General features: G+C 41.4%; 1 protein-coding gene across 1 annotated transcript in view; it reads left to right on the top strand.

Annotated features, from left to right (window-relative positions):
• LOC137638673 (protein FAM177B) overlaps nt 1-25,969 on the top strand; it is a 49,865-nt gene that overhangs the window by 1,490 nt on the left and 22,406 nt on the right. Inside the window, 3 exon segments of the mRNA XM_068370956.1 lie at nt 453-626; nt 8,707-8,871; nt 11,995-12,132. Of these exon segments, the coding sequence (XP_068227057.1) occupies nt 453-626; nt 8,707-8,871; nt 11,995-12,132 (477 nt within the window).

Genomic DNA, 25,969 nt, shown 5'->3' with positions numbered 1-25,969 from the left:
TAACCTATCGTAGGATGCTCGTACACTGTGCTCTATATGTTCTGCATGCCCTTCCCATTATGGTCTTTGGGATTTTATTTATGTTAATAGCTGTTTCAAATTTCGTAAGTTCATAGTTGATATCATTATTATTATTACAGTATTATTATTATGATTATTATTATTACCACTAGCCAAGCGATAACTCTAGTTGGAAAAGCAATACGCTATAAGCCCAATGGCTCCAACAGGGAAAAATAGGCCTGTGAAGAAAGGAAAAGGAAATTGATTAACGATATGAGAAAAAATTAACAGTAGAATATTTTTAAAACGATAACATCAGAACAGATATATAAGAAAAGACTTATCTCAGAGAACACTTATGATTTTCTGTGCCAATTTATTACTGTACTGTATAATGTAATTCATGTTATCCAAATGAAAAGCTTAGAGTCGAATCTTTACTTTTGCAGGAAAACCAGACGTGCATTGGGATGGGATCTTCCGGCACTCTAAATAAAAACGGCAAAGTGAAGACACCTCGGAGAATACTCCATTTTTCGGACGGCACTCTGGAGGAGTACAGCACAGACGAAGAAGATGAAAAGGAGAAGCCAGAGCCTGATCCGATGGCCTTAGTGGATCCAGTAAGTAACAGTTTGGATCTGAAACTGTATTAACCCTTTTACCCCCAGGCTCTTTGGAAATTTCCAACCCTTAATCCCCGAGGGGTTATTTTTTTCCCAGCACATTTTGCAGTATATTTTTTTTAAATTGCTCTAACAGCCTTAATTTTTGACATAGAGAGGTCAGGTTGGTCTCATTCTCTTGGAAAATGCCTGAAGTTTTTCAAAAAATTATCAAAAATATGCAAAAAAAATTTTAAATAGCATTTTTTTGCATGGATGTACCGGTACGTCCATGGGGGTAAAGGGATGAGTTTTGTGAAACGTACCAGTACGTCCTTTGGGGGTAAAAGGGTTAAAGTAAGTTTGATCCATTTGTAAAATAATGACCTGTCGATAAATTGAAGAATGTGTAAGTAACGTTTCCTTTCAACTTGAGTCAAGTTATTATCAGGAACAAGCACTAGGATGCTCAGAGTCAAATTGTTATCAGGACAAGTATTAGGATGCTAAAATAGATAAAAAGAAATATTAAAAATCAAAGAATATGTTGTGAGGAGCCCATAGAAGATGTAATACTGTTCTGTAGAAACACTTAATGCTGAGAGTAAGGAAAAAACCAAGAATAGAATCTATGTTGTTGGCCTGGTCTTTGACTTACATAATGTGCAATGTTAATTTCTAAAGACAAGAAAAAATAGAAGCTGTATACATTTTTATAAAGACTCTTCAATGCCCGAAGATTTTCACCTCATAGAAGTATAGTTTTCAATATTAAACTTAGCCGGTGATTATATAAGCTGCAGCTCTGCTGCTCGACAGAAAAACTCTACGTTCAAAATACGCCAGCGATCGCTATGCAGGTAGGGGGTGTACATCAACAGCGCCATCTGTCGAGCAGGTACTTAGTACTCCATGTAAACACAGAACCAATTTTCTCTCTGTCGTGCCACCGGCAAGACCTACTAAATTCGCTGTTGCGTACTGGATTGGTTTTCACAGATTTTGGTGAAGTACACATTTCTAGTTATTAGCTTTCGCTTTGCAGAGGTTATCTTCAATACATCCTTGCATTCTTTTATTGATTTTGGATTATTTGTTGACGACTTTGGATAGATTTTGAATTCCCCTTTGACTAATTCAAGATGGCTGACCCTTCTCAAGTCCCTAAATACAGAAAGTGTAGTGCTAGGGACTGTTTGTTCCAATTGTCGGGATAAAACCTGTCAATTGGAAGATCGATGTGAGGAATGCGTTGGGCTTTCGAAATTCGATTTTCACGAATTCCAGAAATATTCACGTAGGCTAGAGAGAGATAGAGTCAGGAGAAGTTCATCTCGCTCCGTTGATATTTCCTCTCCTCATGCCCCACAACCTATTCCTTCCCCTGTAGTGGTTGCTCCTGATCCCCTTCTAGCACTCAACAACCTTCGATGGCAGATATGATGCGTGCCATCCAGGCTCTGGGTGAGAGAGTCGAGTCATTGGCGAGTGACCGTTAACCAACTCATGGCAGACGTCAAGGAGTTGAAGTGTAAGAGTGCAGTGGGTAGTGACAAAGTGAGTGGTAGTGTTGTGGAAAGTGTTAGTGTTGCGCTTGAGGGTGCGTCTGTTCGTGCCTGTCGTTCTCCCAGTCCGAGACCTCTTGCAAGCTCCCAAGCCCAGGGGAGAAGCAATGTCGTACGACCAAAGGGTTCGATAGGGTTTAATCAGCGAACAGACGTTCCCTCCGTGGTTTCGGACGTATCTAACCAAGATCGCCCCACCCACAAGAAGACGAGAGAGCCCATTTATTCCTCGTCTGCGGAAGACGTTTCTCGAAAGAAACAATGGACCAAGGTCTCACGGCCTCTTAAACGTAAGTCGGTCCCTTCCCCGCAAGTCCAACGGCCCAGTTGTAGCCACTGGGTCAGTTCGGACTCGCTGCAGTCTTCCGACGACTGCTCACCTCCTAAGAGAGGCAAAGCGGTACCGCATCAGGCAGTAACTCCGTCTGTTGCCGCACCTGCTACTGTAGACCCAAAGTGGTCTTTGCTGCAGACCATGCAGACACAGTTGACGTCATTAATGCAGGACTTTCGTGCGGAGAAGGTTGACGCTGCACCACCCGTTAGCCTACAACCAACCACGGTTGTGCGTCCAGTGGACGCTGAGGCTACCTTCTCCCGCACTCCAGCTGTGAGAGTCCCGCCACCCATGCGTTCCAGTGTACCCTGCCAGCCGCATGTTGACGTTCAGCGACGCACGGAACCTTCCGTTGACGTTCGCGAGTTACAACAACAACCTAAGTTGTTTTGTTTTGACGCTGTGCGTCAACCTCCGCAACCCAGTGTGGTTACCACTACTCTCCCACAGCAGACTAGACAGTCAGGAGTAGACGCTTTGCGCCCCCGCGCTTCTATGGTTGTTGCCAGCTCACAGACTGGGCAACAGTTCCATGACGTTGCGTCCAGTGCAGTCACGCATGCACCCGTGCTGCCGGACTCAGCTGACCAGCCTATTCCTACTCCTTTGCCGCTTCCTCCTCAGTATTCAGATGATGGACTATCTGATGATGACGACGCTGCACACTTTGACGACCCGCATACGGACATCGACGAACCCAAGACCACGCCTCCCTCCTTGGACTTTAGGAAAGTTCTTGCACTGTTCAGGGAGATGTATCCTGATCAGTTTGTTTCTGCGGCCCCACGCTCTCCTCCATCTGAGTTCGCTTTAGGCACGCAGTCATCCGCACCTGCCTTTACGAAGCTCGTCCTCGCCCGCTCGTCTAAGAGAGCTTTAAGAGTGTTGGGAGAATGGATGCAGTCCAAAAAGCACCTTGGGAAGACAGCATTCTTGTTTCCCCCTGCGAAACTCTCTTCCAGATCGAGCGTCTGGTATGCCACGGGAGAAGTTCTCGGCTTGGGAGTTCCTGCCTCTGCCCAGGGCGACTTCTCAAGTCTAGTAGACTCTCCCCGCAGGCTAGCCATGAGACGCTCTAAGATTTGTTGGACTCCTTCAGACTTAGACCATCTGATGAAAGGAGTGTTCAGAGCCTTCGAGGTTTTTAACTTTTTGGATTGGTGTTTGGGAGCGTTGAGCAGGAAGACCTCCCCTTCTGACAAGGAAACTTCCATGCTCATTATGTCCTGCATGGACAAGGCCATACGGGACGGTTCCAGTGAGCTTGCGGCTTCGTTCGTTTCCGGGGTCCTCAAGAAACGGGAAAACCTTTGCTCCTTCTTGTCAGCTGGAGTAACACAATGTCAGAAATAGGAACTTATGTTTGCTCCTCTCTCAAAGTGCCTTTTCCCAGAGGAGTTGATAAAGGAGATTGCTGCCTCCTTGATTCAAAAAGACACGCATGACCTGGTTGCATCATCTGCCCGCAAAGCCACCCCTTTGCCTACCGTGTCTAGACCCAGGATGGACACTCCAGCGTCCAGATTTATTCCGCCCTTTCGTGGCAGAGCCTCCAGCAGAGGAGGTGCTCGTGCCGAAGGGAGATGTGGAATTAAGAAGAAAGGTACCAAGTCCTTTAAGGGCAGAGTCTGACTGCCACCTTCTTCAGACAGCAGTGGGAGCCAGACTCAAGAACTTCTGGCAGTCCTGGGAGAAAAGGGGCGCAGATGCACAATCTGTGAAGTTGCTCAGAGAAGGGTACAAGATCCCGTTTGTACGCAAACCCCCTCTAGCAACGTCTCCCATCGACCTCTCTCCCAGGTACAGAGAGGAGGACAAGAGATTAGCTTTGAAGCAAGAGGTGTCTCTCTTACTAGAAAAGGGAGCGGTAGTCAAAGTCCGGGACCATCAATCCCCGGGCTTCTACAACCGTCTCTTCTTAGTGGTAAAGAAGACAGGAGGGTGGAGACCGGTGCTAGACGTCAGTGCTCTGAATGTCTTTGTCACAAAGCAGACGTTCGCCATGGAGACGACAAAGTCTGTTCTAGCAGCGGTCAGGAAGGAAGACTGGATGGTCTCTTTAGACCTTAAGGACGCTTACTTTCACGTCCCCATCCACCCAGATTCCCAACCTTTTCTAAGGTTCGTTTACGGGAAGGTTGTCTACCAATTTCAAGCCCTGTTCTTTGGCCTAAGCACGGCGCCTCTTGTCTTTACGAAACTGATGAGGAATATTGCCAAATTCCTGCATTTAGCGGACATCAGAGCCTCCCTCTATTTGGACGACTGGCTTCTAAGAGCTTCTTCCAGTCGTCGCTGTCTGGAGAATCTAAAGTGGACTCTAGATCTGACCAAGGAATTGGGTCTCCTGGTCAATATGGAAAAGTCCCAACTGGTCCCATCCCAAACTATAGTGTACTTAGGGATGGAGATTCACAGTCAAGCTTTTCGGGCTTTTCCGTCGGCCCCCAGAACAAGTCAAGCCCAAGGATGCATCCAGAACATGCTAAAGAAGGACCGATGTTCAGTCAGACAGTGGATGAGTCTGATAGGGACGCTATCATCCCTGGACCAGTTCATTGCGTTAGGGAGACTGCACCTCCGTCCCCTTCAATTTCACCTAGCTGTTCACTGGAAAAAGGACAAGACGCTAGAAGCGGTCTCGATCCCCATTTCCGAGAAGATGAAGTCATCACTGACTTGGTGGAAGGACAACATCTACCTCAGAGAGGGTCTGCCCCTGGCTGTTCAGACCCCCAACCACGTTCTCTTCTCGGACGCATCGGACACGGGCTGGGGTGCGACATTAGACGGTCGGGAATGCTCGGGAACTTGGAACTCGAATCAAAGAACGTTATATATCAACTGCAAGGAGCTACTGGCAGTTCATCTGGCCTTGAAAAGCTTCAAGTCCCTCCTTCTAGGCAAGGTGGTGGAGGTGAACTCAGACAACACCACGGCCTTGGCGTACATCTCCAAGCAAGGAGGGACCCATTCTATGACGTTGTACGAGATCGCAAGGGACCTCCTCACCTGGTCAAGAGATCTAAACCTTTCTCTAGTAACGAGGTTCATTCAAGGCAACATGAATGTCATGGCGGACTGCCTCAGTCGGAAGGGTCAAATCATCCCAACAGAATGGACCCTACACAAGGATGTGTGCAAGAGACTATGGGCCACATGGGGCCAACCTACCATAGATCTCTTTGCAACCTCGATGACCAAGAGGCTCCCAATTTATTGCTCGCCAATCCCGGACCCAGCAGCAGTTCATATAGATGCCTTTCTACTGGATTGGTCCCATCTAGACCTTTATGCATTCCCTCCGTTCAAGATTGTCAACAAGGTACTGCAGAAGTTTGCCTCTCACGAAGGGACAAGGTTGACGTTAGTTGCTCCCCTCTGGCCCGCGAGAGAATGGTTCACCGAGGTACTTCAATGGCTGGTGGACGTTCCCAGAACTCTTCCTCTAAGAGTGGACCTTCTACGTCAGCCACACGTAAAGAAGGTACACCCAAGCCTCCACGCTCTTCGTCTGACTGCCTTCAGACTATCGAAAGACTCTCGAGAGCTAGAGGCTTTTCAAAGGAGGCAGCCAGGGCGATTGCTAGAGCAAGGAGGACATCCACTCTTAGAGTCTACCAGTCGAAGTGGGAAGTCTTCCGAAGCTGGTGCAAGTCGGTATCAGTATCCTCAACCAGTACCTCTATAACCCAAATAGCTGACTTCCTATTATACCTGAGGAAGGAAAGATCTCTTTCAGCTCCCACGATCAAAGGTTACAGAAGCATGTTGGCAACAGTCTTCCGTCACAGAGGCTTAGATCTTTCTAACAACAAAGATCTACAGGACCTCCTTAAGTCTTTTGAGACCTCGAAGGAGCGTCGTTTGGCTACACCAGGTTGGAATTTAGACGTGGTACTAAAATTCCTTATGTCAGAAAGGTTCGAGCCACTACAATCAGCCTCCTTTAAAGATCTCACTTTAAAGTCACTTTTCCTCGTTTGCTTAGCAACAGCTAAAAGAGTAAGTGAGATACACGCCTTCAGCAGGAACATCGGATTTTCATCTGAAACGGCTACATGTTCCTTACAGCTTGGTTTTCTAGCCAAAAACGAACTACCTTCTCGTCCTTGGCCGAAATCGTTCGATATTCCAAGCCTTTCTAATTTGGTTGGAAATGAACTGGAAAGAGTCTTATGCCCTTTTAGAGCTCTTAAGTTCTATTTAAGACGAACTAAACCTTTACGAGGACAGTCAGAAGCTTTATGGTGTGCTATTAAGAAACCTTCTTTACTTATGTCAAAGAATGCAGTTTCCTATTATATCAGACTGTTGATACGAGAAGCTCATTCCCATCTGAATGAGGAAGACCATGCTTTGCTGAAGGTAAGGACACATGAAGTTAGAGCTGTCGCAACTTCAGTGGCCTTTAAACAAAATAGATCTCTGCAGAGTATAATGGACGCAACCTATTGGAGAAGCAAGTCAGTGTTCGCGTCTTTTTATCTTAAAGATGTCCAGTCTCTTTACGAGAACTGCTACACCCTGGGACCATTCGTAGCAGCGAGTGCAGTAGTGGGTGAGGGCTCAACCACTACATTCCCCTAATTCCATAACCTTTTTTAATCTCTCTCTTGAAATGTTTTATTGTTGTTTTTGGGTTGTCCGGAAGGCTAAGAAGCCTTTCGCATCCTGGTTGATTTGGCGGGTGGTCAAATTCTTTTCTTGAGAAGCGCCTAGATTAGAGGTTTTGATGAGGTCCTTTAGTATGGGTTGCAACCCTTGATACTTCAGCTCCTAGGAGTCGCTCAGCATCCTAAGAGGATCGCGAGGCTCAGTAAGGAAGACGTACTTAAAAAGGCAGAGTAATTGTTCAAGTCGACTTCCTTACCAGGTACTTATTTATTTTATGTTTGTTATTTTGAATAACTGCTAAAATGAAATACAAAATACTTAGCTCATAATAATGTAAACAAGTAATGCTGGTCTCTACCCACCCCCCTGGGTGTGAATCAGCTTATATAATCACCGGCTAAGTTTAATATTGAAAAATGTTATTTTTATTAATAAAATAAATTTTTGAATATACTTACCCGGTGATTATATATTAAAGGACCCTCCCTTCCTCCCCAATAGAGACCCAGTGGACCGAGGAGAAAATTGGTTCTGTGTTTACATGGAGTACTAAGTACCTGCTCGACAGATGGCGCTGTTGATGTACACCCCCTACCTGCATAGCGCTCGCTGGCGTATTTTGAACGGAGAGTTTTTCTGTCGGGCAGCAGAGCTGCAGCTTATATAATCACCAGGTAAGTATATTCAAAAATTTATTTTATTAATAAAAATAACATATTACAAAGTTTTATTACAAGAAATTAAGTAATTAAAGGCTTAGTTAAAATTGAGACAGTTAAGTGCTTAGTAATGAAACCACAGGGAAATGATTTTCCTAGGCGAGGAAATTTTACCAGTATGAATAAGAATTAGGGGCTCTGCACTTAGGAGAGTCTTTGAACTAAAATAGAAAAGTTCTTGTCTTTATAACCAAAGTACAGTAGAATGTTATTAAAAAAAAGTCATGGAAGGTATTAAGATTTCTTAATAGTTTGGTTTTTGAGAAGTTTTGGTAAATGAAATAAATGGTGTACAACTAACTGATCCATATCCAGCTTCTAGATCCTGTTGCGGATTCTAGACCCGGTTTTATGTGTATCACAATTTTAAAGATTACGTCAAAACAAATTGACGTATTTTGAGTAAATTTCCACTCACACAGTTAATTTTTAAACATTATTTCATTACAACTATAAATTCTTAACAAAGTAACAGCTTGGAATCCAATTTTGACCACTTATGGGAAACGAGGAAAGACTGAAAGATGCTGGTTTATCCCCTGGTGGAATTTTATGCGTCGACATTATATTCAATGCTGTACTGTATGCTCTATATGATGGGTTATCTTTGTAATGAAGTTTGACTAGTCCACATCATTCCTTAATACCAGTTTAGGTTAAATGCATTTCATGTATTACCGGTATATCATTTTACTGGATTTCTTCAATTAAAGGCATTCCTCTCAGACAATGGCTTCAGACATGAATAATTTCCTCCTGAAAACTGGCAAGTCTTCGATCTAAGCATCATATAACTAGTGCTTAAAGTTTCTTGTAAAATGAGAAATTGTCAGTATCTTTTTTTTTCTATTTTTTTACAGAAGTCTTTAACTTGGGGTCCATGGATGTATTATTGGATGTTATACACCGGCAGCTCTGCTCTTCAAGCTTGTGATTACGTAGGAGAGAGCTTGGCCAATTTCCTAGGGATAACTTCAGCCAAGTACCAGTACGAAATTGACGAGTATCATCGTTCTGTTGAGGAGGTAAGCTGGAAATTTTACGAGGTTTTAATACATACAACTGTTACAGTGTACAGTGAACCCTCGCTACTTCGCGGTTCGACCATCGCGGATTCACCTCTTCGCGGATTTTTTTCATAACCCATGTCTATACATATATTGCGGATTTTCCGGAAATATCGAAAATACCGCGATGTGACCGATGGTGCGAGATTGGAGAAAGTAAGGAAAATTGAATCATGATTGATTTTCAATATAAATGAAACTTTGAGGAGCAACAAAGATATCATTTGTTAGAGAGATAGAGAGAGGTAAGGAATGGGAGGTAGTGAAAAGTAGCCCACAGAGAGAGAGAGAGAGAGAGAGAGAGAGAGAGAGAGAGAGAGAGAGAGAGAGGTAGAGAGAGAGAGAGAGAGAGAGAGAGAGAGAGAGAGAGAGAGAGAGAGAGAGAGAGAGAGAGAGAGAGAGAGATAGAGGGGGGTTTAAATGTAATAAACAAAAAAATTTGATAGGTTATAACACATTGGTGCTTATGTAATATCAGCTGTATACTGTAGACGGTTTGAATAAGTTAAGAAATGGTATAAATGATACTTTGTTAGTGTATTCGTACACACTCAAGAGCGGCAGCTAGATGACAGCTGATCTAATCACAGCCAAAAGTAAAAAAAAAAAAAAAGTCAACAATACTCGATTTTTAAAACACACCCGAAATTTAAAAACAAAAGTACACGCTTTCTTAATGTGCAATTAACTATTTAAAGAGTGGCAATTTTCTAGAATAAAATGATATTTCCCAAAAAATAGTGGTTTGCTGATGAAATCGGATGCCCTATTTTTGGCTATGATTCAAATGGATGTAGACTCGGCCTAATTATTTCATTTCGTATTTAATTGACACTAAGAAAACTAATTTTAGTTTCTTCATCTAAATGTAAGTATTGTATAACACGAAGAGAGAGAGAGAGAGAGAGAGAGAGAGAGAGAGAGAGAGAGAGAGAGAGAGAGAGAGAGAGAGAGAGAGAGAATGAGAATGAATCAGCTGTTGTAATCAAATGGCGTGTTTTTGTTCCGTGAGAATTTCATTGCCACGACTTTAACAACAACATACTGTACTGAACTTTACAGTATTATACAGACTACTGTAATATGATAAAGTAAAATATTTGTAATCTATTTTATATGAAATGGGGCTATTTTTGTTTTGTTTAAAATTTACATTTACGTATGTAAAACAACTCTCTCTCTCTCTCTCTCTCTCTCTCTCTCTCTCTCTCTCTCTCTCTCTCTCTCTCTCTCTCTCTCTCTCTCTCTCTCGTAGATTGTTTTCCTGCTTTGCTACGTATGTATGATTTTATATAGATACGGTAAATAATATTTGTAATAACATATTTTATAAAAGCTTTTACTGTAATATCATTATTTATCACTTTCATCATGCGGGTTAAATTCCTTAGTTTGTTTACTGAGCGTACTTTATGACGCCGTCGTTTCAGGCGGCGTCATAAAGAAAAAAATTTCATTTGGAAGTCCTAAGAAAAATTAAGTAAAACATTAGTAATAACCAAATCAACATACTGTACTGAATAATCAATATAACTGATGCAAAAACTAACCTATAAACAGATGTGTAAATGCGTTTGTTTCTTCATTAGGATCAGAGATAAACGTAAACAAAACATTGGTTGCCATTTTTTATCGTGCTTTTTGGCGTGTTTAGGAAACGCATGATATAAAGTCGCCTTTAATATTTGTGCCTGTTTTAGTTTAGGGTACTGTATTACATGCATTAAGTGTTCTGTACATTAAAGGGTAGTTTGTTAACAGTACTACATACAAGGGAAGGTTTTAAAAGTCTGAATATACATGTTAAATAAATTGGTAAATATGGTGTTACTACTTCGCGGATTTTCACCTATCGCGGCCGCGTCTGGAACCTATCTACCGCGATAAACGAGGGTTCACTGTATACAAGATTATGAATAGTAGTTATACAGTACTGTATTGGTAACAAGTGTTCTTTGGTTGTTTAGTACTGTATGTCCTTGCGTCACGTCAGTCTTCCATCGTGACATTTTGTTATAATGGATCTCCCATAAGCTATTAGGAAATTAGCTTGCTTAGAAAGCAAAGAAAAAGGGATGAAAGGGGAACTACGTATACCATATAAAGAAAACCAATATAGTATACATTATAATTCATTTCTTCAATTCACAAATATAGATTAGGTAATAAATAGAAATCAGACAAAGTTAACAACGAGGCAACTCAACAATGAGAACCAGGACATGATCGTCATTCATTACATATTCGGCATCAGTGACTTTTGATGCCGGTATGCCGAAAAGTTCTAGATCAATTAATCATCTTAAATAGTTGGGGTTCTTTATGCAATGTGGTGGGAAAAGGGAACGTACGTACCATTTGTACGGTATTCGCTTATTTTCAAGATTTTTCAAAGGGTTTGTTATGGGCGACACAAAATCAGAAACTCAACTTTAACCTTTATTCCGTTAACAGTAGTAGTAGTAGTAGTAGTAGTAGTAGTAGTAGTAGTAGTAGTAGTAGTAGCAGTAGGTTCATTCCTGAAAGGAATTATTACAAACTTTAAATACTGTACATTATTAAATAGCCCATAATATTCAATAAGTCATAACGGTGACATGATGTACCTTAATACATCTTGCAAATTAAATATAATTTTCTAAATAAGACTCTTTCATTGCCACTTTAAATCACATTTCATCATATTTATAGGACAATCAAATGTTAAATGTCACAAATAAACCAATTTACGCCTTTTAACGCTTAAATGAATCAGATATATAAACAAATATATACATATAAGTTCGTCACAAAACTTACATCTGAGTGCCCAAAATGAATCCTTACGAAATATATACAACTGTTCTCCTTGAAAACCTTGCTTGAACTGTCAAAGAGACTTCATAATTTTAGGAAGTAAGATGAAATCGTAATTTGTTTACACCTCTCAACTTTTTAACTACGTACCACTTACAAAATTAACGAAATTGTTTTTCCAACCAGATGGGATTGTGTTTCTGCATTAACAGGGTTCCTTTATGTAATTTGGGAAAAGCGAATGTACAAATATACTTTTAAAAATGTTTCTAAACAATTTTTCAGGAGAAAGCCGAGAAGGCAGAGGAAGACGCGGAAATGGCCGGCTGGAAGTCCACCGGTCCTCTGTCCGATTCAGATCAGGTCGTGCCGACGGCATCGGCGGTCGAGCATCCGCCCTCCCCAACTCACAGCTTGAGACAGGTGAGTTGATCTCCTTTAATCTCGTATAGTAAATCGGTCAGGAGTACTGCAGTCAATGAGGGTTATACTGGATGTTTATTATTTTGGTTATTTTATGGTTGAATTATGTTTTTTATTTTGGTTTTTGTATGGTTAAATTATGTTTTTATACATTCAGAAAGATTGAATTTGTTTTTTACTTTGGTTATTGTATGATTAAATTATGTTTTTTACTTTGGTTATTGTATGATTAAATTATGTTTTTTACTTTGGTTTTTGTATGGTTAAATTATGTTTTTATATATTTAGAAAGACTGTATATAGTTTTTATTATTGTTTAGTATTTAAGTTATTTATATGGTGTCTATTATGCTTTTTCAGTGTTTGTTAGGCAAATCTAGTGTCTGATCATTCTTTGAATATTAATAAGGAATTCAGTTGGTTTTTATTTAATTTTATATCACTTTATGACCTTACTACAATATTAAGTTTACTGCAAAACATTGTAGATAGTTTCTTTAGTTCTTTCTGATTGTTTTGTACAATTTCTAAAATAACTTTTTTTTAATAAATTTTTCATTTGTATGAAATTGTGAATCTATATTTTTCAATATTAAACTTACCCGATAATCATGTAGCTGTCAACTCCGTTGCCCGACAGAATTCCATGGAGGGATACGCCAGCTATCACAATACTAGAAGGGGGTGTACTTACCAGCGCCACCTGTGGCCAGGTACTCAAGTACTTCTTGTTGACACCTCCTCAATTATTCCTCTGTCGTGCCTCCGGCTAGACGTTCTGGGATACGCTTATGGTCTTCGAGTTTATTCACGGCTAATTGGTGAAGTATTCTCTCAGATTAACGGCTGTCGCTTTACTGGAAACCTTCTGATATTAGCTAGATAGCTTTTATATAGTTCAGATTAACGGTTAACGATTTTTTGCTTGTTTTTTGGATCCCCCTTTGACTAACTCTTGAATTCAAAATGTCTGACATTTCGCAAGCCCCCTCCCATAGACGATGTAGGTCTTGCAATAGGCGTATTCCGAAGGCCTCGGTAGATCCTCACACCGCTTGTTCTGACTGTAGGGACAGGCCCTGTCAGTTAGAAAATCGATGTGAAGAATGCGCCGGACTTTCGGAATTGGAATTTGTCCGTCTTTTGAAGTATTCTACTAAGTTAGAGAGAGGTAGAGTTAGGAGGAGTTCTTCTCACTCTTCTTTATTTTCCTCACCTCATGATCCCCTACCTGTTCCTACCCCTGTAGTGGCTACCCCCGAACCTACTGTGTGCCCTCCGCCTGATATGTCAGTGGTTTTGCGTGCTATTCAGGCTTTAGGCGATAAAGTAGAGTCAGTGGTAAGTGACCATAAGTCTCTGATGGCCGAAGTTAAAGAACTGAAGGTCAAGAGTGCAGTGGGTGGAGTTAGTGCCAGTGCTGTGACGAGTGCTAGTGTCGGTGCAGTGCCTTGTGCTAGTGTTAGTGCCAGTGTGGTGCGTGAGGATTTTTCTGTGCGAGCCAGTCGTCCTCCCAGTCCGGGACCTCTTGCAAGCTCCCAAGCCCAGGGGAGAAGCAATGTCGAAGGGCATAAGGGTTCGGCAGGCCTTGTTAGGCGCACAGAATTATCCTCGGTGGTTGCGGGCGTGTCTTCCAAAGACCGTCACTCCCACCTGCAGACGATTGAGCCCGTCTTCCGCTCGTCCGCTGATCAACTGTCTGGGAAGAAACGTTGGTCTCAGGTCTCGAGACCGCTTAAACGCAGAGTCCAGTCCGCGAGTGCTCAGCCAGGTTGCAGTCATTGGCTCAGCTCCGACTCGCCTCAGTCATCTGTCGACTGTACTCCGCCCAAGAGGAGTAAGGTTCTGCCACAACAGAGCTCGACTGTTAAGGCTTTACCTCAGTCTACTGTCGTTTCTGCCGATCCCAAGTGGACTCTGCTTCAGTCCATGCAAGCTCAGCTTTCGGACTTGATGCGTGAGTGTCGGGCTGAGAGTGTTGCGCCTCCGCCTCCGCCTACACTCCTTCCGCCTGCTCTCGCTCCGCCTGTGCTCGCCCCGCCTGCGCTCGCTCCACCTTGTCGCAGCACCATCTGCCAGGCGTACGATGTTGAGCCACATTCTGAGTTCGCTGTTCCCAGTGGTGTTCAGCCTCAGCCTTCTTTAAGGCAACCTTTACTTTGGGATCAGGAGGATTACTCCACTCTTCCTCCGCCTCCCCTTGCTGCTCCACCAGTGGTGCAACTCTCGGTTGAGGTACAACAACCTCTTCCGTCCATGAGTCAGTCTCCTCAGCTCTCGCTGCAGCGAGCTCAACCCTTACACCCTGATCTTGCGCCTCAGAAGCCTCAGCTTGCGAGAACTTTACCTTGTTCTGCGCAGCCTCAGCCTCATCATGCTCCGCTCATATCACAGGAACAGGAACTTACTACTCCGCCTCCGTCCTCCGCTCAGCAAGCGCATTCCTTGGGTTCAACCTCTCTTGCTAGGAGTCAACCTCCTCCACCCATGCGCCTTCCTTCTGCTTCGTCTGTTGTTCAGCCCTTGCAGTCTGAGCCTCAGGTTTTCCCTCAGTTACTTGAAGAGGAAACCACGGTTATTGTTCCTACACGTTCTGACTCTGCGGTTCAGCATTCTTATCCGATCTCTTCGCCTCATTCTGGGGATGAGGTTTCGGATGATGAGGAGGCACACCTTGATCCCTCATCAGACGTGGACGAATCCAAGCTTTCTCCACAGTCTCTTGATTTTCGTAAGGTCTTGGCTCTACTCAGGGAGGTTTACCCAGACCACTTTGTCTCTGCTATTCCCCGCTCTCCGCCATCTGAGTTTTCGCTGGGCGTACAACAAGCTAAGTCCTCCTATACTAAGCTTGTCCTAGCTAGATCCTCCAAGAGGGCTTTAAGGATCTTAGGGGAGTGGCTGCAGTCTAAACAACACCTTGGCAAGACTTCCTTCATGTTCCCTCCAACGAAGCTCACTTCGAAAGCGAGCGTTTGGTATGCCACAGGGGAAGCACCAGGCTTGGGAGTACCTGCCTCTGCCCAGGCTGACTTCTCAAGTCTGGTAGACTCGCCTCGAAGGACTGCTATGAGGCGCTCGAAGGTTTGTTGGACCTTCTCAGACCTGGATCACTTACTGAAAGGGATGTTTAGAGCATTTGAAATGTTCAACTTTCTCGACTGGTGCCTGGGGGCCCTCAGCAAGAAAACCTCTCCTGCGGACAAAGATTCTGCCATGCTTTTAATGTCCTGCATGGATAAGGCCATCAGAGATGGATCGGGTGAGCTAGCGTCGTTGTTTGTATCAGGGGTGTTGAAGAAAAGGGAACAACTGTGTACCTTTCTTTCCGCCAGCATTACACCTTGCCAACGGTCACAACTCCTTTTTGCTCCGCTCTTGAAGTTCCTCTTTCCCGAAGAGCTAGTTAAGGACTTGTCTGCTGCCCTGATACAAAAGGATACGCACGATCTTGTAGCCTCATCGGCTCGTAAGTCTAAGGTTGCCACCTCAGTCCCCAAGACTTACCGCTCCCCAGTGGCTGATACCCCTGCTACGAGGTTCATACCGCCCTTTCGTGGTAGAGCCCCCAGCCGAGGAAGCTCCCGTCCAGACTCTTACAGGAGCAAGTCTAGGAAAGGATCCAGGACATCTAAAGGAAAGAACTGACTCTCCGCTTCTCCAGACAACAGTAGGAGCCAGACTCAAGATCTTCTGGCGAGCCTGGGAGAAGAGAGGTGCAGACGCACAGTCTGTCAGTTGGCTGAGGTTCGGTTACAGGATTCCATTCTGCCTTCAACCACCTCTGACCACATCGCCCATCAACCTCTCTCCCAACTACAAAGAAGAGGACAAGAGGCTAGCATTGCACCAGGAGGTGTCGCTTCTTGTGCAGAAGAAGGCAGTGGTTATAGTCCGGGACCATCAATCCCCGGGCTTCTACAACCGTCTCTTTCTTGTGGCCAAGAAGACAGGAGGTTGGAGACCGGTGCTGGACGTCAGCGCTCTCAACGAGTATGTCACCAAGCTGACGTTCACGATGGAGACGACCAAGTCGGTCTTAGCAGCGGTCAGACAGGAGGACTGGATGGTCTCGTTGGACTTGAAAGATGTATACTTTCACGTTCCGATTCATCCAGACTCCCAACCTTTCCTAAGATTCGTTTTCGGAAAGGTTGTCTATCAATTCCAAGCCCTGTGTTTTGGCCTAAGCACAGCTCCTATGGTCTTTACTCTTCTGATGAGGAATGTAGCCAAATTCCTTCACTTGTCGAACATCAGAGCCTCCCTCTACCTAGACGACTGGCTGTTGAGAGCCTCCTCGAGTCGTCGTTGTCTGGAGAATCTTCATTGGACTTTAGACTTAATCAGAGACCTAGGTCTATTAGTCAATATGGAAAAATCTCAACTCATTCCCTCACAATCCATTGTGTACCTGGGAATGGAGATTCGGAGTCAGGATTTTCGGGCTTTTCCATCGGCCCCCAGGATAAGCCAAGCCCTAGAGTGCATCATGAGCATGCTGAAGAGGAGCAGTTGCTCAGTGAGACAGTGGATGAGTCTCACAGGGACCCTCTCATCACTGGCCCTGTTTGTCGAGCTAGGGAGACTCCACCTCCGCCCTCTTCAATTCCACCTGGCAGCTCATTGGGACAAGGGTTCGACTCTAGAAGCAGTCTCTATCCCTATCAACCAAGAGATGAAGACCACTCTCCTGTGGTGGAAGCACAACCTCCTTCTCAAAGAGGGTCTATCCTTGGCCATTCAGACCCCCAATCTTCATCTCTTCTCAGATGCATCGGACTCGGGCTGGGGTGCAACCTTGGACGGACGGGAATGCTCGGGAATGTGGAACGAGGAACAAGGATTACTCCACATCAACTGCAAGGAGCTGCTGGCAGTTCATCTAGCCCTGTTGAACTTCAAGTCCCTCCTGCTAGGCAAAGTGGTGGAGGTGAACTCAGACAATACCACAGCCTTGGCTTACATCTCCAAGCAAGGAGGGACCCATTCGAGGAGCCTTTACGAGATCGCAAGGGACCTCCTCATTTGGTCAAGAAGTCTAAACCTCACTCTGGTCACGAGGTTCATTCAGGGCGATATGAACGTGTCAGCAGATCGCCTAAGCAGAAGGAATCAGGTCATTCCCACGGAATGGACCCTCCACAAGAGTGTGTGCAACAGACTTTGGACCTTGTGGGGTCAACCTACCATAGATCTGTTTGCCACCTCCATAACCAAGAGACTTCCTCTGTATTGTTCCCCTGTTCCAGACCCTGCAGCAGTTCATGTGGATGCTTTTCTACTGAACTAGTCCCATCTCGACCTGTACGCATTCCCTCCGTTCAAGATAATAAACAAGGTTCTGCAGAAATTCGTCTCGCACGAAGGGACACGGCTGACGCTGGTTGCTCCCCTTTGGCCTGCAAGAGAATGGTTCACAGAGGTACTACAATGGCTAGTCGACTTCCCCAGGACTCTACCTCTAAGAGTGGACCTTCTACGTCAACCTCACGTAGACAGGTTGCACCCAAACCTCCACGCTCTTCGGCTGACTGCCTTCAGACTGTCGAAAGATTCGCTAGAGCTCGAGGCTTTTCGAAGGAGGCAGCCAGTGCGATTGCCAGAGCAAGAAGGGTTTCCACTCGTAGAGTCTACCAGTCTAAGTGGGAGGTCTTCCGAAGCTGGTGTAGAGCCAATTCTATATCCTCTACCAATACCTCTGTGATCCAAATAGCTGACTTCCTTCTACATCTTAGGAATGAGAGATCCCTTTCAGCTCCTACGATTAAAGGATATAGGAGTATGTTGGCTTCAGTTCTCCGCCACAGAGGTTTGGACCTGTCTTCCAACAAGGACCTTCAAGACATTCTTAAGTCTTTTGAGACGTCTAAAGAACGTCGTCTTTCCACTCCAGGCTGGAATCTAGACGTAGTCTTAAGGTTCCTTATGACATCTAGGTTCGAACCTCTCCAGTCAGCTTCCTTCAAGGACCTTACCCTCAAGACTCTTTTTCTCGTTTGCCTTGCAACAGCTAAGAGAGTCAGTGAGGTTCATGCCTTCAGCAAGAACATTGGTTTCACAACCGAATCTGCAACATGTTCTTTTCAGCTTGGATTCCTAGCAAAGAACGAGCTTCCTTCACGTCCTTGGCCTAGATCGTTCGAAATACCTAGCCTCTCCAACATGGTAGGTAACGAACTAGAGAGAGTTCTTTGCCCTGTCAGAGCTCTCAAATATTATCTCAAAGAGGTCTAAACCTATTCGAGGACAGTCAGAAGCCTTATGGTGTGCTATCAAGAAACCCTCGAGACCCATGTCCAAGAATGGGCTTTCGTATTATATAAGGCTTCTGATCAGAGAAGCACATTCTCACTTAAAGGAGGAAGACCTTGCATTGCTGAAGGTAAGGACCCACGAAGTAAGAGCCGTAGCTACTTCGATGGCCTTTAATAAAAACCGTTCTCTGCAGAGCATGATGGATGCAACCTATTGGAGGAGCAAGTCAGTGTTTGCATCATTTTATCTGAAAGATGTCCAGTCTCTTTACGAGAACTGCTACACCCTGGGACCATTCGTAGCAGCGAGTGCAGTAGTAGGTGAGGGCTCAGCCACTACATTCCCTTAATCCCATAACCTTTTTTAACCTTTCTCTTGAATACTTTTATTGTTGTTTTTATGGTTGTTACGGTAGGCTAAGAAGCCTTCCGCATCCTTAGATTTGGCGGGTGGTCTATTCATTCTTGAGAAGCGCCTAGGTTAGAGGTTTTGTAGAGGTCCTTTAGTAGGGGTTGCAGCCCTATATACTTTAGCACCTTTGGGTTGATTCAGCCTCCAAGAGGAACGCTGCGCTCAGTAAGGAAGACGAACTTAAAAAAGAGGCAGAGTAACGGTTCAATTCGACTTCCTTACCAGGTACTTATTATTTCATTGTTATTTGAGATAACTGTTATATGAAATTTGGGATACTTAGCTATCCTTTAATCTTGTACACTGGTTTTCACCCACCCCCCTGGGTGTGAATCAGCTACATGATTATCGGGTAAGTTTAATATTGAAAAATGTTATTTTCATTAGTAAAATAAATTTTTGAATATACTTACCCGATAATCATGATTTAATTGACCCTCCCTTCCTCCCCATAGAGAACCAGTGGGACCGAGGAATAATTGAGGAGGTGTCAACAAGAAGTACTTGAGTACCTGGCCACAGGTGGCGCTGGTAAGTACACCCCCTTCTAGTATTGTGATAGCTGGCGTATCCCTCCATAGAATTCTGTCGGGCAACGGAGTTGACAGCTACATGATTATCGGGTAAGTATATTCAAAAATTTATTTTACTAATGAAAATAACATTTATAGTATTTTGATTATTAAAGATGTTAGAAATTAAATTGCAATACTTGGTAGAACATTGAAAAGCATTGTTTTTCTAAGTTGTTATTAATGATTTGTCAAACTTATTTTATATCACTTTATGACATTACTACAATATTTAGTTTACTGCAAAACATTGTTGATTATTTTTTTAGTTCTTTCTGAGAGTGTTTTGTACGATTTCTAAAATAACTTTTTTTAATAAATTTTTCATTTGTATAAAATTGTGAATCTATATTTATAGTATTTTGATTATTAAAGATGTTAGAAATTAAATTACAATACTTGGTAGAATATTGATAAGCATTGTTTTTCTAAGTTGTTATTAATGTTATGTCAGAACTTTTTATCGAATCTTAAGTACTGTATATTTTTTCAATAAGAAGCAATGCTTAAACAAAATTTTCAACCAAATTATGTTTGTTGAATTCACTGTAATGTACTCAAGCATCGATCATCGTATTTGCAACCACCAGCACCGAAGATGTTATGCCTGCACAGATATATGTTAGAATAGAGCCTGTCTGTGCGTGTTAGACTATAGTCCATTTCTTTTAGCGATGCATATTTGCACCGACTCGCAGCGGTGCCCTTTTAGCTCGGAAAAGTTTCCGGATCGCTGATTGGTTGGACAAGATAATTCTAACCAATTAGCGATCAGGAAACTTTTTCCGAGCTAAAAGGGCACCGCCGCGAGTCGGTGCAAATATGCATCGCTAAAAGAAATGGACTATAGAGGTAGAGAAGGTGGTCGTCGTTAGTTTTTCGTGTGATGAAGCACTGCTGTCGACATTTGCTGTCACTTGGCATCCATTTTCCAACTCACTGTGATTTAAGTTAATAATAAAATGACTTTAACCTAAAGTTTTAGTGGGGACTTAAGTTTTTTGATAAATTAGAATTTAAAATAATGAGGATGACTTTATTTTAGATTTGTTGACCTGCTTTGTCTTTTTATGTATAAAAAAAAAATTATGAAAAGGACATGTTAAGTAGTATTACCACTTTTTGATGATGATAATAATAGTGTTTTGGAAGATGTTTATAGACTTTAATGTTCTGCAGGGTAAAAATAGCTAGACTAAAGTCACATATGATTACTTCAATATTTTAGCAGACAATTGACTCATAAAAAGAAATGGCATAGTAATTAGATTAGTTTCAGAAAAGGAGCTCCTTTATTGAGATCAAGTATTTGATGAAATGAAAATAGACAAAATAATATGCAATGTAGAAATCTGGTAAAAAATTCCTACAATTAATCAATTTGTAAAATTGAAGTTATGCATTGAACAGGGTAGTCGATCCAAGCTTATAAGTCCTTTTCGGAAACTTTGAAATACAGTTTTATATTTATTTAAGGTTCTTTGACTTAAGTGGTCTGTTATTTGAGGTTTACTAAGTAGAATAAAGTTCATACTTCACCGTTAATATCTCTGAGGTTTTAATGCTTATCTGATTAACCCTTTTACCCCCAAAGGACGTACTGGTACGTTTCACAAAACTCATCCCTTTACCCCCATGGACGTACCGGTACGTCCTTGCAAAAAACTGCTATTTACATTTTTTTTTTTGCATATTTTTGATAATTTTTTGAGAAACTTCAGGCCTTTTCCAAGAGAATGAGACCAACTTGACCTCTCTATGACGAAAATTAAGGCGGTTAGAGCAATTTAAACAAGATAATCTGCAAAATGTGCTTGAAAAAAAATAACCTCTGGGGGTCAGGGTTGGAAAGTTCCAAAAAGCCTGGGGGTAAAAGGGTTATGAGGAATTATTATTATTATTTACTGTACTTTTACAGGACTGAATATTCATTCATAACTCCTATTATTTAGGCGTATTGAAAATTTGTAAAAATGTAATACCTTAAAGGGTCTGTAATCAGCTGATTCATTCATTTCAAAATTCTTCTTTATAGTATTCTACTAATTGCTGAAACTAACTATAGTGTAGTTTATTGATATTCTTCGTAAAGAATTAATAAATCTTGTTTTCGAGTAAGACAAGGTTTCTTAAAGGCTTGGAATTCAAACACGTATTAATGAGATTTCACCTTTTATTACAACTTTTCAGTTTCTGAAATAATGCATTTGAGAGGCATGCTAGACTAAACGGTAGGGAATGAACATGTACAGTACAAAATATCAACTATAACAAATTTAAATAAAAACTAGAATAGATTTAGATATACTTAACATTAAAAATTATAAGTGAAATGTTATAAAACAATCAAATAACTGCCTACATCATGGGAGAGAATCGGTGTTTCATGGTGCTAGTTGAAAGTGCACACTATTCAAAGCACTGTATATGTGAAACAGAGGCACCAGCATATTAAACCTTTTACCCCCAAAGGACGTACTGGTACGTTTCACAAAAGCCATCCCTTTACTCCCATGGACGTACCGGTACGTCCTTGCAAAAAAATGCTATAAAAAATCTTATTTTCATATTTTTGATAATTTTTTTTAGAAAATTCAGGCATTTTCCAAGAGAATGAGACCAACCAGACCTCTCTATGACAAAAATTAAGGCTGTTAGAGCAATTTAAATAAAATATACTGCAAAATGTGCTGGGAAAAAAATAACCCCCTGGGGGTTAAGGATTGGAAATTTCCAAATACCCCGGGGGTAAAAGGGTTAATCATGGATGGAGTAGGTCAAATACTTACTGGTCATAATGCTTGACGTATTGCCGACGTGCTCACGTAATAATTGTACGCACCTCGAACAACGTAACATAAATTGACACGAGTAGGTCACGTGAATAACTTGAGTGTAGCGTCTGTGTGTCGATATCTGTACGTTGCATTCCTGCTAGTCCTTGTTGCGGCCATTCCAAGATATGCACTTGAAATGTTTCTTGATTATCCCAAAATACAGATAACTTTAGGAATTGGAGATCCAGTACATTAATACGATACAAGTAGTGAACGATTTCATAGCATTTAGTTAGTAAGGATGCAAAAGGATTCTAAAGCTTGTAGGTGTAGATTAGAAAGTTAATCGTATGATTCTGTAAAATGAGGAAAAGCGATCTCCACAGAATATATGTTCGTTATACAGTAGTAATCTATTAAATACCGGCATCCCGAGAGAGACTTCATCACACTAGCAAAAGTACTTTATTACCTGAAAAAAAAACCATAGAAAATATAAATTTAATTATAAATATCCTCGTATTTACCTTACAGATGATATTAACGGAATAAATTATAGCAGTTTACTAACATCATTGATTCCATGATAATATTCTGGGTTTGAGTCCTAAAAGTTTATCATAGAGTTTCATGATTATTAATACGTCTTAGAAACATTAACATGGAAAGACAAGTAAATTTACCTGATACAAGGGCCATTTTTTTTCAATAACGTATGAAGTTGTTAAGGTGTAGTTTAACCAGGCTGCCTACACAATAAGGAGAAAGATTAGTTCAAACTTTCAACTGGGTTCCACAAGAAACTAGAAGAGTTAGAAGACCCAGGTCTACATAGCTGAGGACTATGAAGCATGAAGTTGGAGATGATGAATTGAGTAGTATTAATTTAAAAGCTCTGGACAGAGACGACTGGCGAAATCTAACCGAGGCCCTTTGCGTCAATAGGCGTAGAAGGTGACGATGATGAATTGGAGGGAATTATAATGTGCCTAAATCACTCTGTTGACGTTTGACCGTGCAACCTTGGTGGCATTGAGGGGGTCAGGATAAATGGGTGGATACTGTCCCTGTGATCATAATCCGCGTTCTTTTAAGGGGTAAAGATCATTGTTTTTGTCATCCAATTTTATTTGTAGTTACTTAGGAGTGTTAATTTCATCTTCATCCTCAAAGAGATAAAATATAGACCTTAGGTTAATTGATATGCCAATGGTAGGTACTTTTATATATAGCAAATATTCCTTTTGAGATTTCTAAAAGTTCTGAAGACTAGAGTTACTTAAAGTTTAAAAATATATATAAAGCAGGAGATAGGGAGGTTATGAAATAATATTTTATGAGTAGTAGGTAATTTGATGGTATTTGCAATGAACATTTAGGTAGTTTAGGATTTTGATTATGTTAATGTAACACCTCAAAAGATCCTATTTTCAAATTTGCAAATCGAAATGATTTTTGACAAATCTTATACCATAAATTATATGCCATCTGTTAGATGTTAGAATTTTAGTTAATCAATTTAATTATGTAGGATTAAGGTACACTTTGCTTACCAAGTGCACATTAAATGACTGACCTTTCAATATCTGTGAATCTCGTGGATGCGGAACACCTTTCGTCTAAAGATGCACCTCTCTGATTTTCAGCAAGACTTCCAGCTACTCTATAAAAGTGGTAGCGATATGGTTGAGGTATCGTCTGTAGAATCCTCCTCTTTCTCTCAGTCCTCTTTCTCTTCCTCTTCTTCCACTTACTCGGCCCCTTCCCCGACCACCAAGGACGTCAAGATCCTGATGTCCAAGGTCGAAATGAAACATGTCACGGAAATGTCAACCTGGGTATAGGAAACGACAGTTCCTAAGACATTTGTACATGTAATAGATGAGTGCTTATGGGTGTGATAATCAAAACGGTGTACTATATACACTTTTCAGCGTAAGTGCAATACTCCATGGCATTTTATATATATACACACATTATAGTTACTGATGGAGTTGTAATTCAAACAATTTTAAAAGCTTCCGCAAGCTTCGAGTACCTGTTTTTATCCTTTGTGGACTAATTAGCGAGTGTAGTTAGCAGTGTTTAGTGACAATCCCCTTGCTAGAAAAGATAACAACACATGAATACTATGCAATACATTCCCTATGCATATATGAGCGCTTGAGTATGAAAATAAACTGACAGACGCGTTGGAAATTTTGATGAAAAGTTCGTAAACATGGGAAAATATATCCCGTACACATCTTTCAGGGATATTTACATTGAGTGTGTGTAATAAATTGCTGTAAGTAACGTGTAAATTATATCAAGTATCGGAACTATTGGTGTAAAAGCTCATTTCACACTGGATACCATACGAACAATGAAACTGGTGGAAATAAGTTCTCTCAATACAAAATAGCTGATTGATATTTATACAGCTGGTTCAGATTTTTGATGCATGCAATTTCAGATTTCCTGTTAATGCTACTATAGTCTGAGTCTTCTCCATACTCGCAGGGCTGCCCTTCCAGCTCGGAAAAATTTCCTAGTACCTGATTGGTTAGGATTGTTTTGTCCAACCAATCAGCTAGTGGGAAACTTTTCCAAGCTAAAAGGGCACCCCTGCGAGTCGGTGCAAATGCGCCTCATTAAAAAAAACTGAGTATAGTGTACCTGTAATAAAAAGCCGTGTGTATTTCTTATATAAACAATTGCTTTGGTTTAGTTTAATACTATTTTAAGTATGAACAATAACCATTTACTTAAAATTAATTTGATTTGAATTGAAAGAATGAAAAATAAATCTCAGAGAAATTAATATTTGTCGTTACCTTGTTTGAGTGCTTTTTAAAATCAGTTTCATTATTAGTATTGTATCTATTTGAAGTGGTCTGATTAAGTAAGATTTTGTGAAATTACGAGTAACGTGAAATTTATTAATGATCAACCTTGTGATTTTAGAATTCCCATAACTTTTTCGGCCAAGTTAGACATCTTATAGTCCATTTCTTTTAGCGAGGCATATTTGCACCGAGACGCTGGGGTTCCCCTTTAGCTCGGAGAAGTTTCCTGATCGCTGATTGGTTAGAATTATTTTGTTCAACCAATCAGCGATCAGGAAATCTTTCCGAGCTAAAAGGGCACCGCTGCGAGTCGGTGCAAATATGTCTCGCTAAAAGAAATGGACTATAGTTTATGTGTTTTTTTAAGAGACTGAATGAAAGATAGTGTTGTCTTATACATGCGAGTGATTGTCAGCTGAGAAAACGACTTGAGACAATTTGTATTTGTTTTTTTTTATTATACTTTTTGAGGATGTTTAAAGCTTAGTGATTTCTAAATTACATTTGACAGTTAGCAATACAGTAAATATAATTAAATCATGCAGCAATTAATGCCCAAAAAACCCTGATTGTTTAACACATTTCAGGAAAGTTTAATTCCAACATTCTTTGATTATTTACAAATTCAAAAGATTTTAGACATTATAATTTAGACATCTATTATTAGGAATCTACTTTGATTGTGATGTTAGGAGGGAGGGCATAGATATTTGCTGGTATAAAACAGGGTAGGACCTGGAAGAGGAGGTAAATCTGTTATTAAGCCTAGAAAGAGTATTTGGAAGTGGTCGAATTATTTGAATATCTCTTAAGAAGTTTTACTTTCATTAGGATTCAGAACATCCATCACTATCATATATTGGCTTCGAGACCCTTTCGAGTGACGGCCATGTTTACTATCTAACGTAGTAAGATATAATACATAGCTATATAATTTTGTTTAACAAAAACAGGTTACTGGTTATAGAATCTGTGTTTACAAACTGAGGCT

Source organism: Palaemon carinicauda, chromosome 3 (genome assembly GCF_036898095.1).
Source record: "Palaemon carinicauda isolate YSFRI2023 chromosome 3, ASM3689809v2, whole genome shotgun sequence".
In the NCBI taxonomy this organism is placed as follows: Eukaryota; Metazoa; Arthropoda; class Malacostraca; order Decapoda; family Palaemonidae; genus Palaemon; species Palaemon carinicauda.
This window is presented reverse-complemented; position numbering and strand designations above follow the sequence as displayed.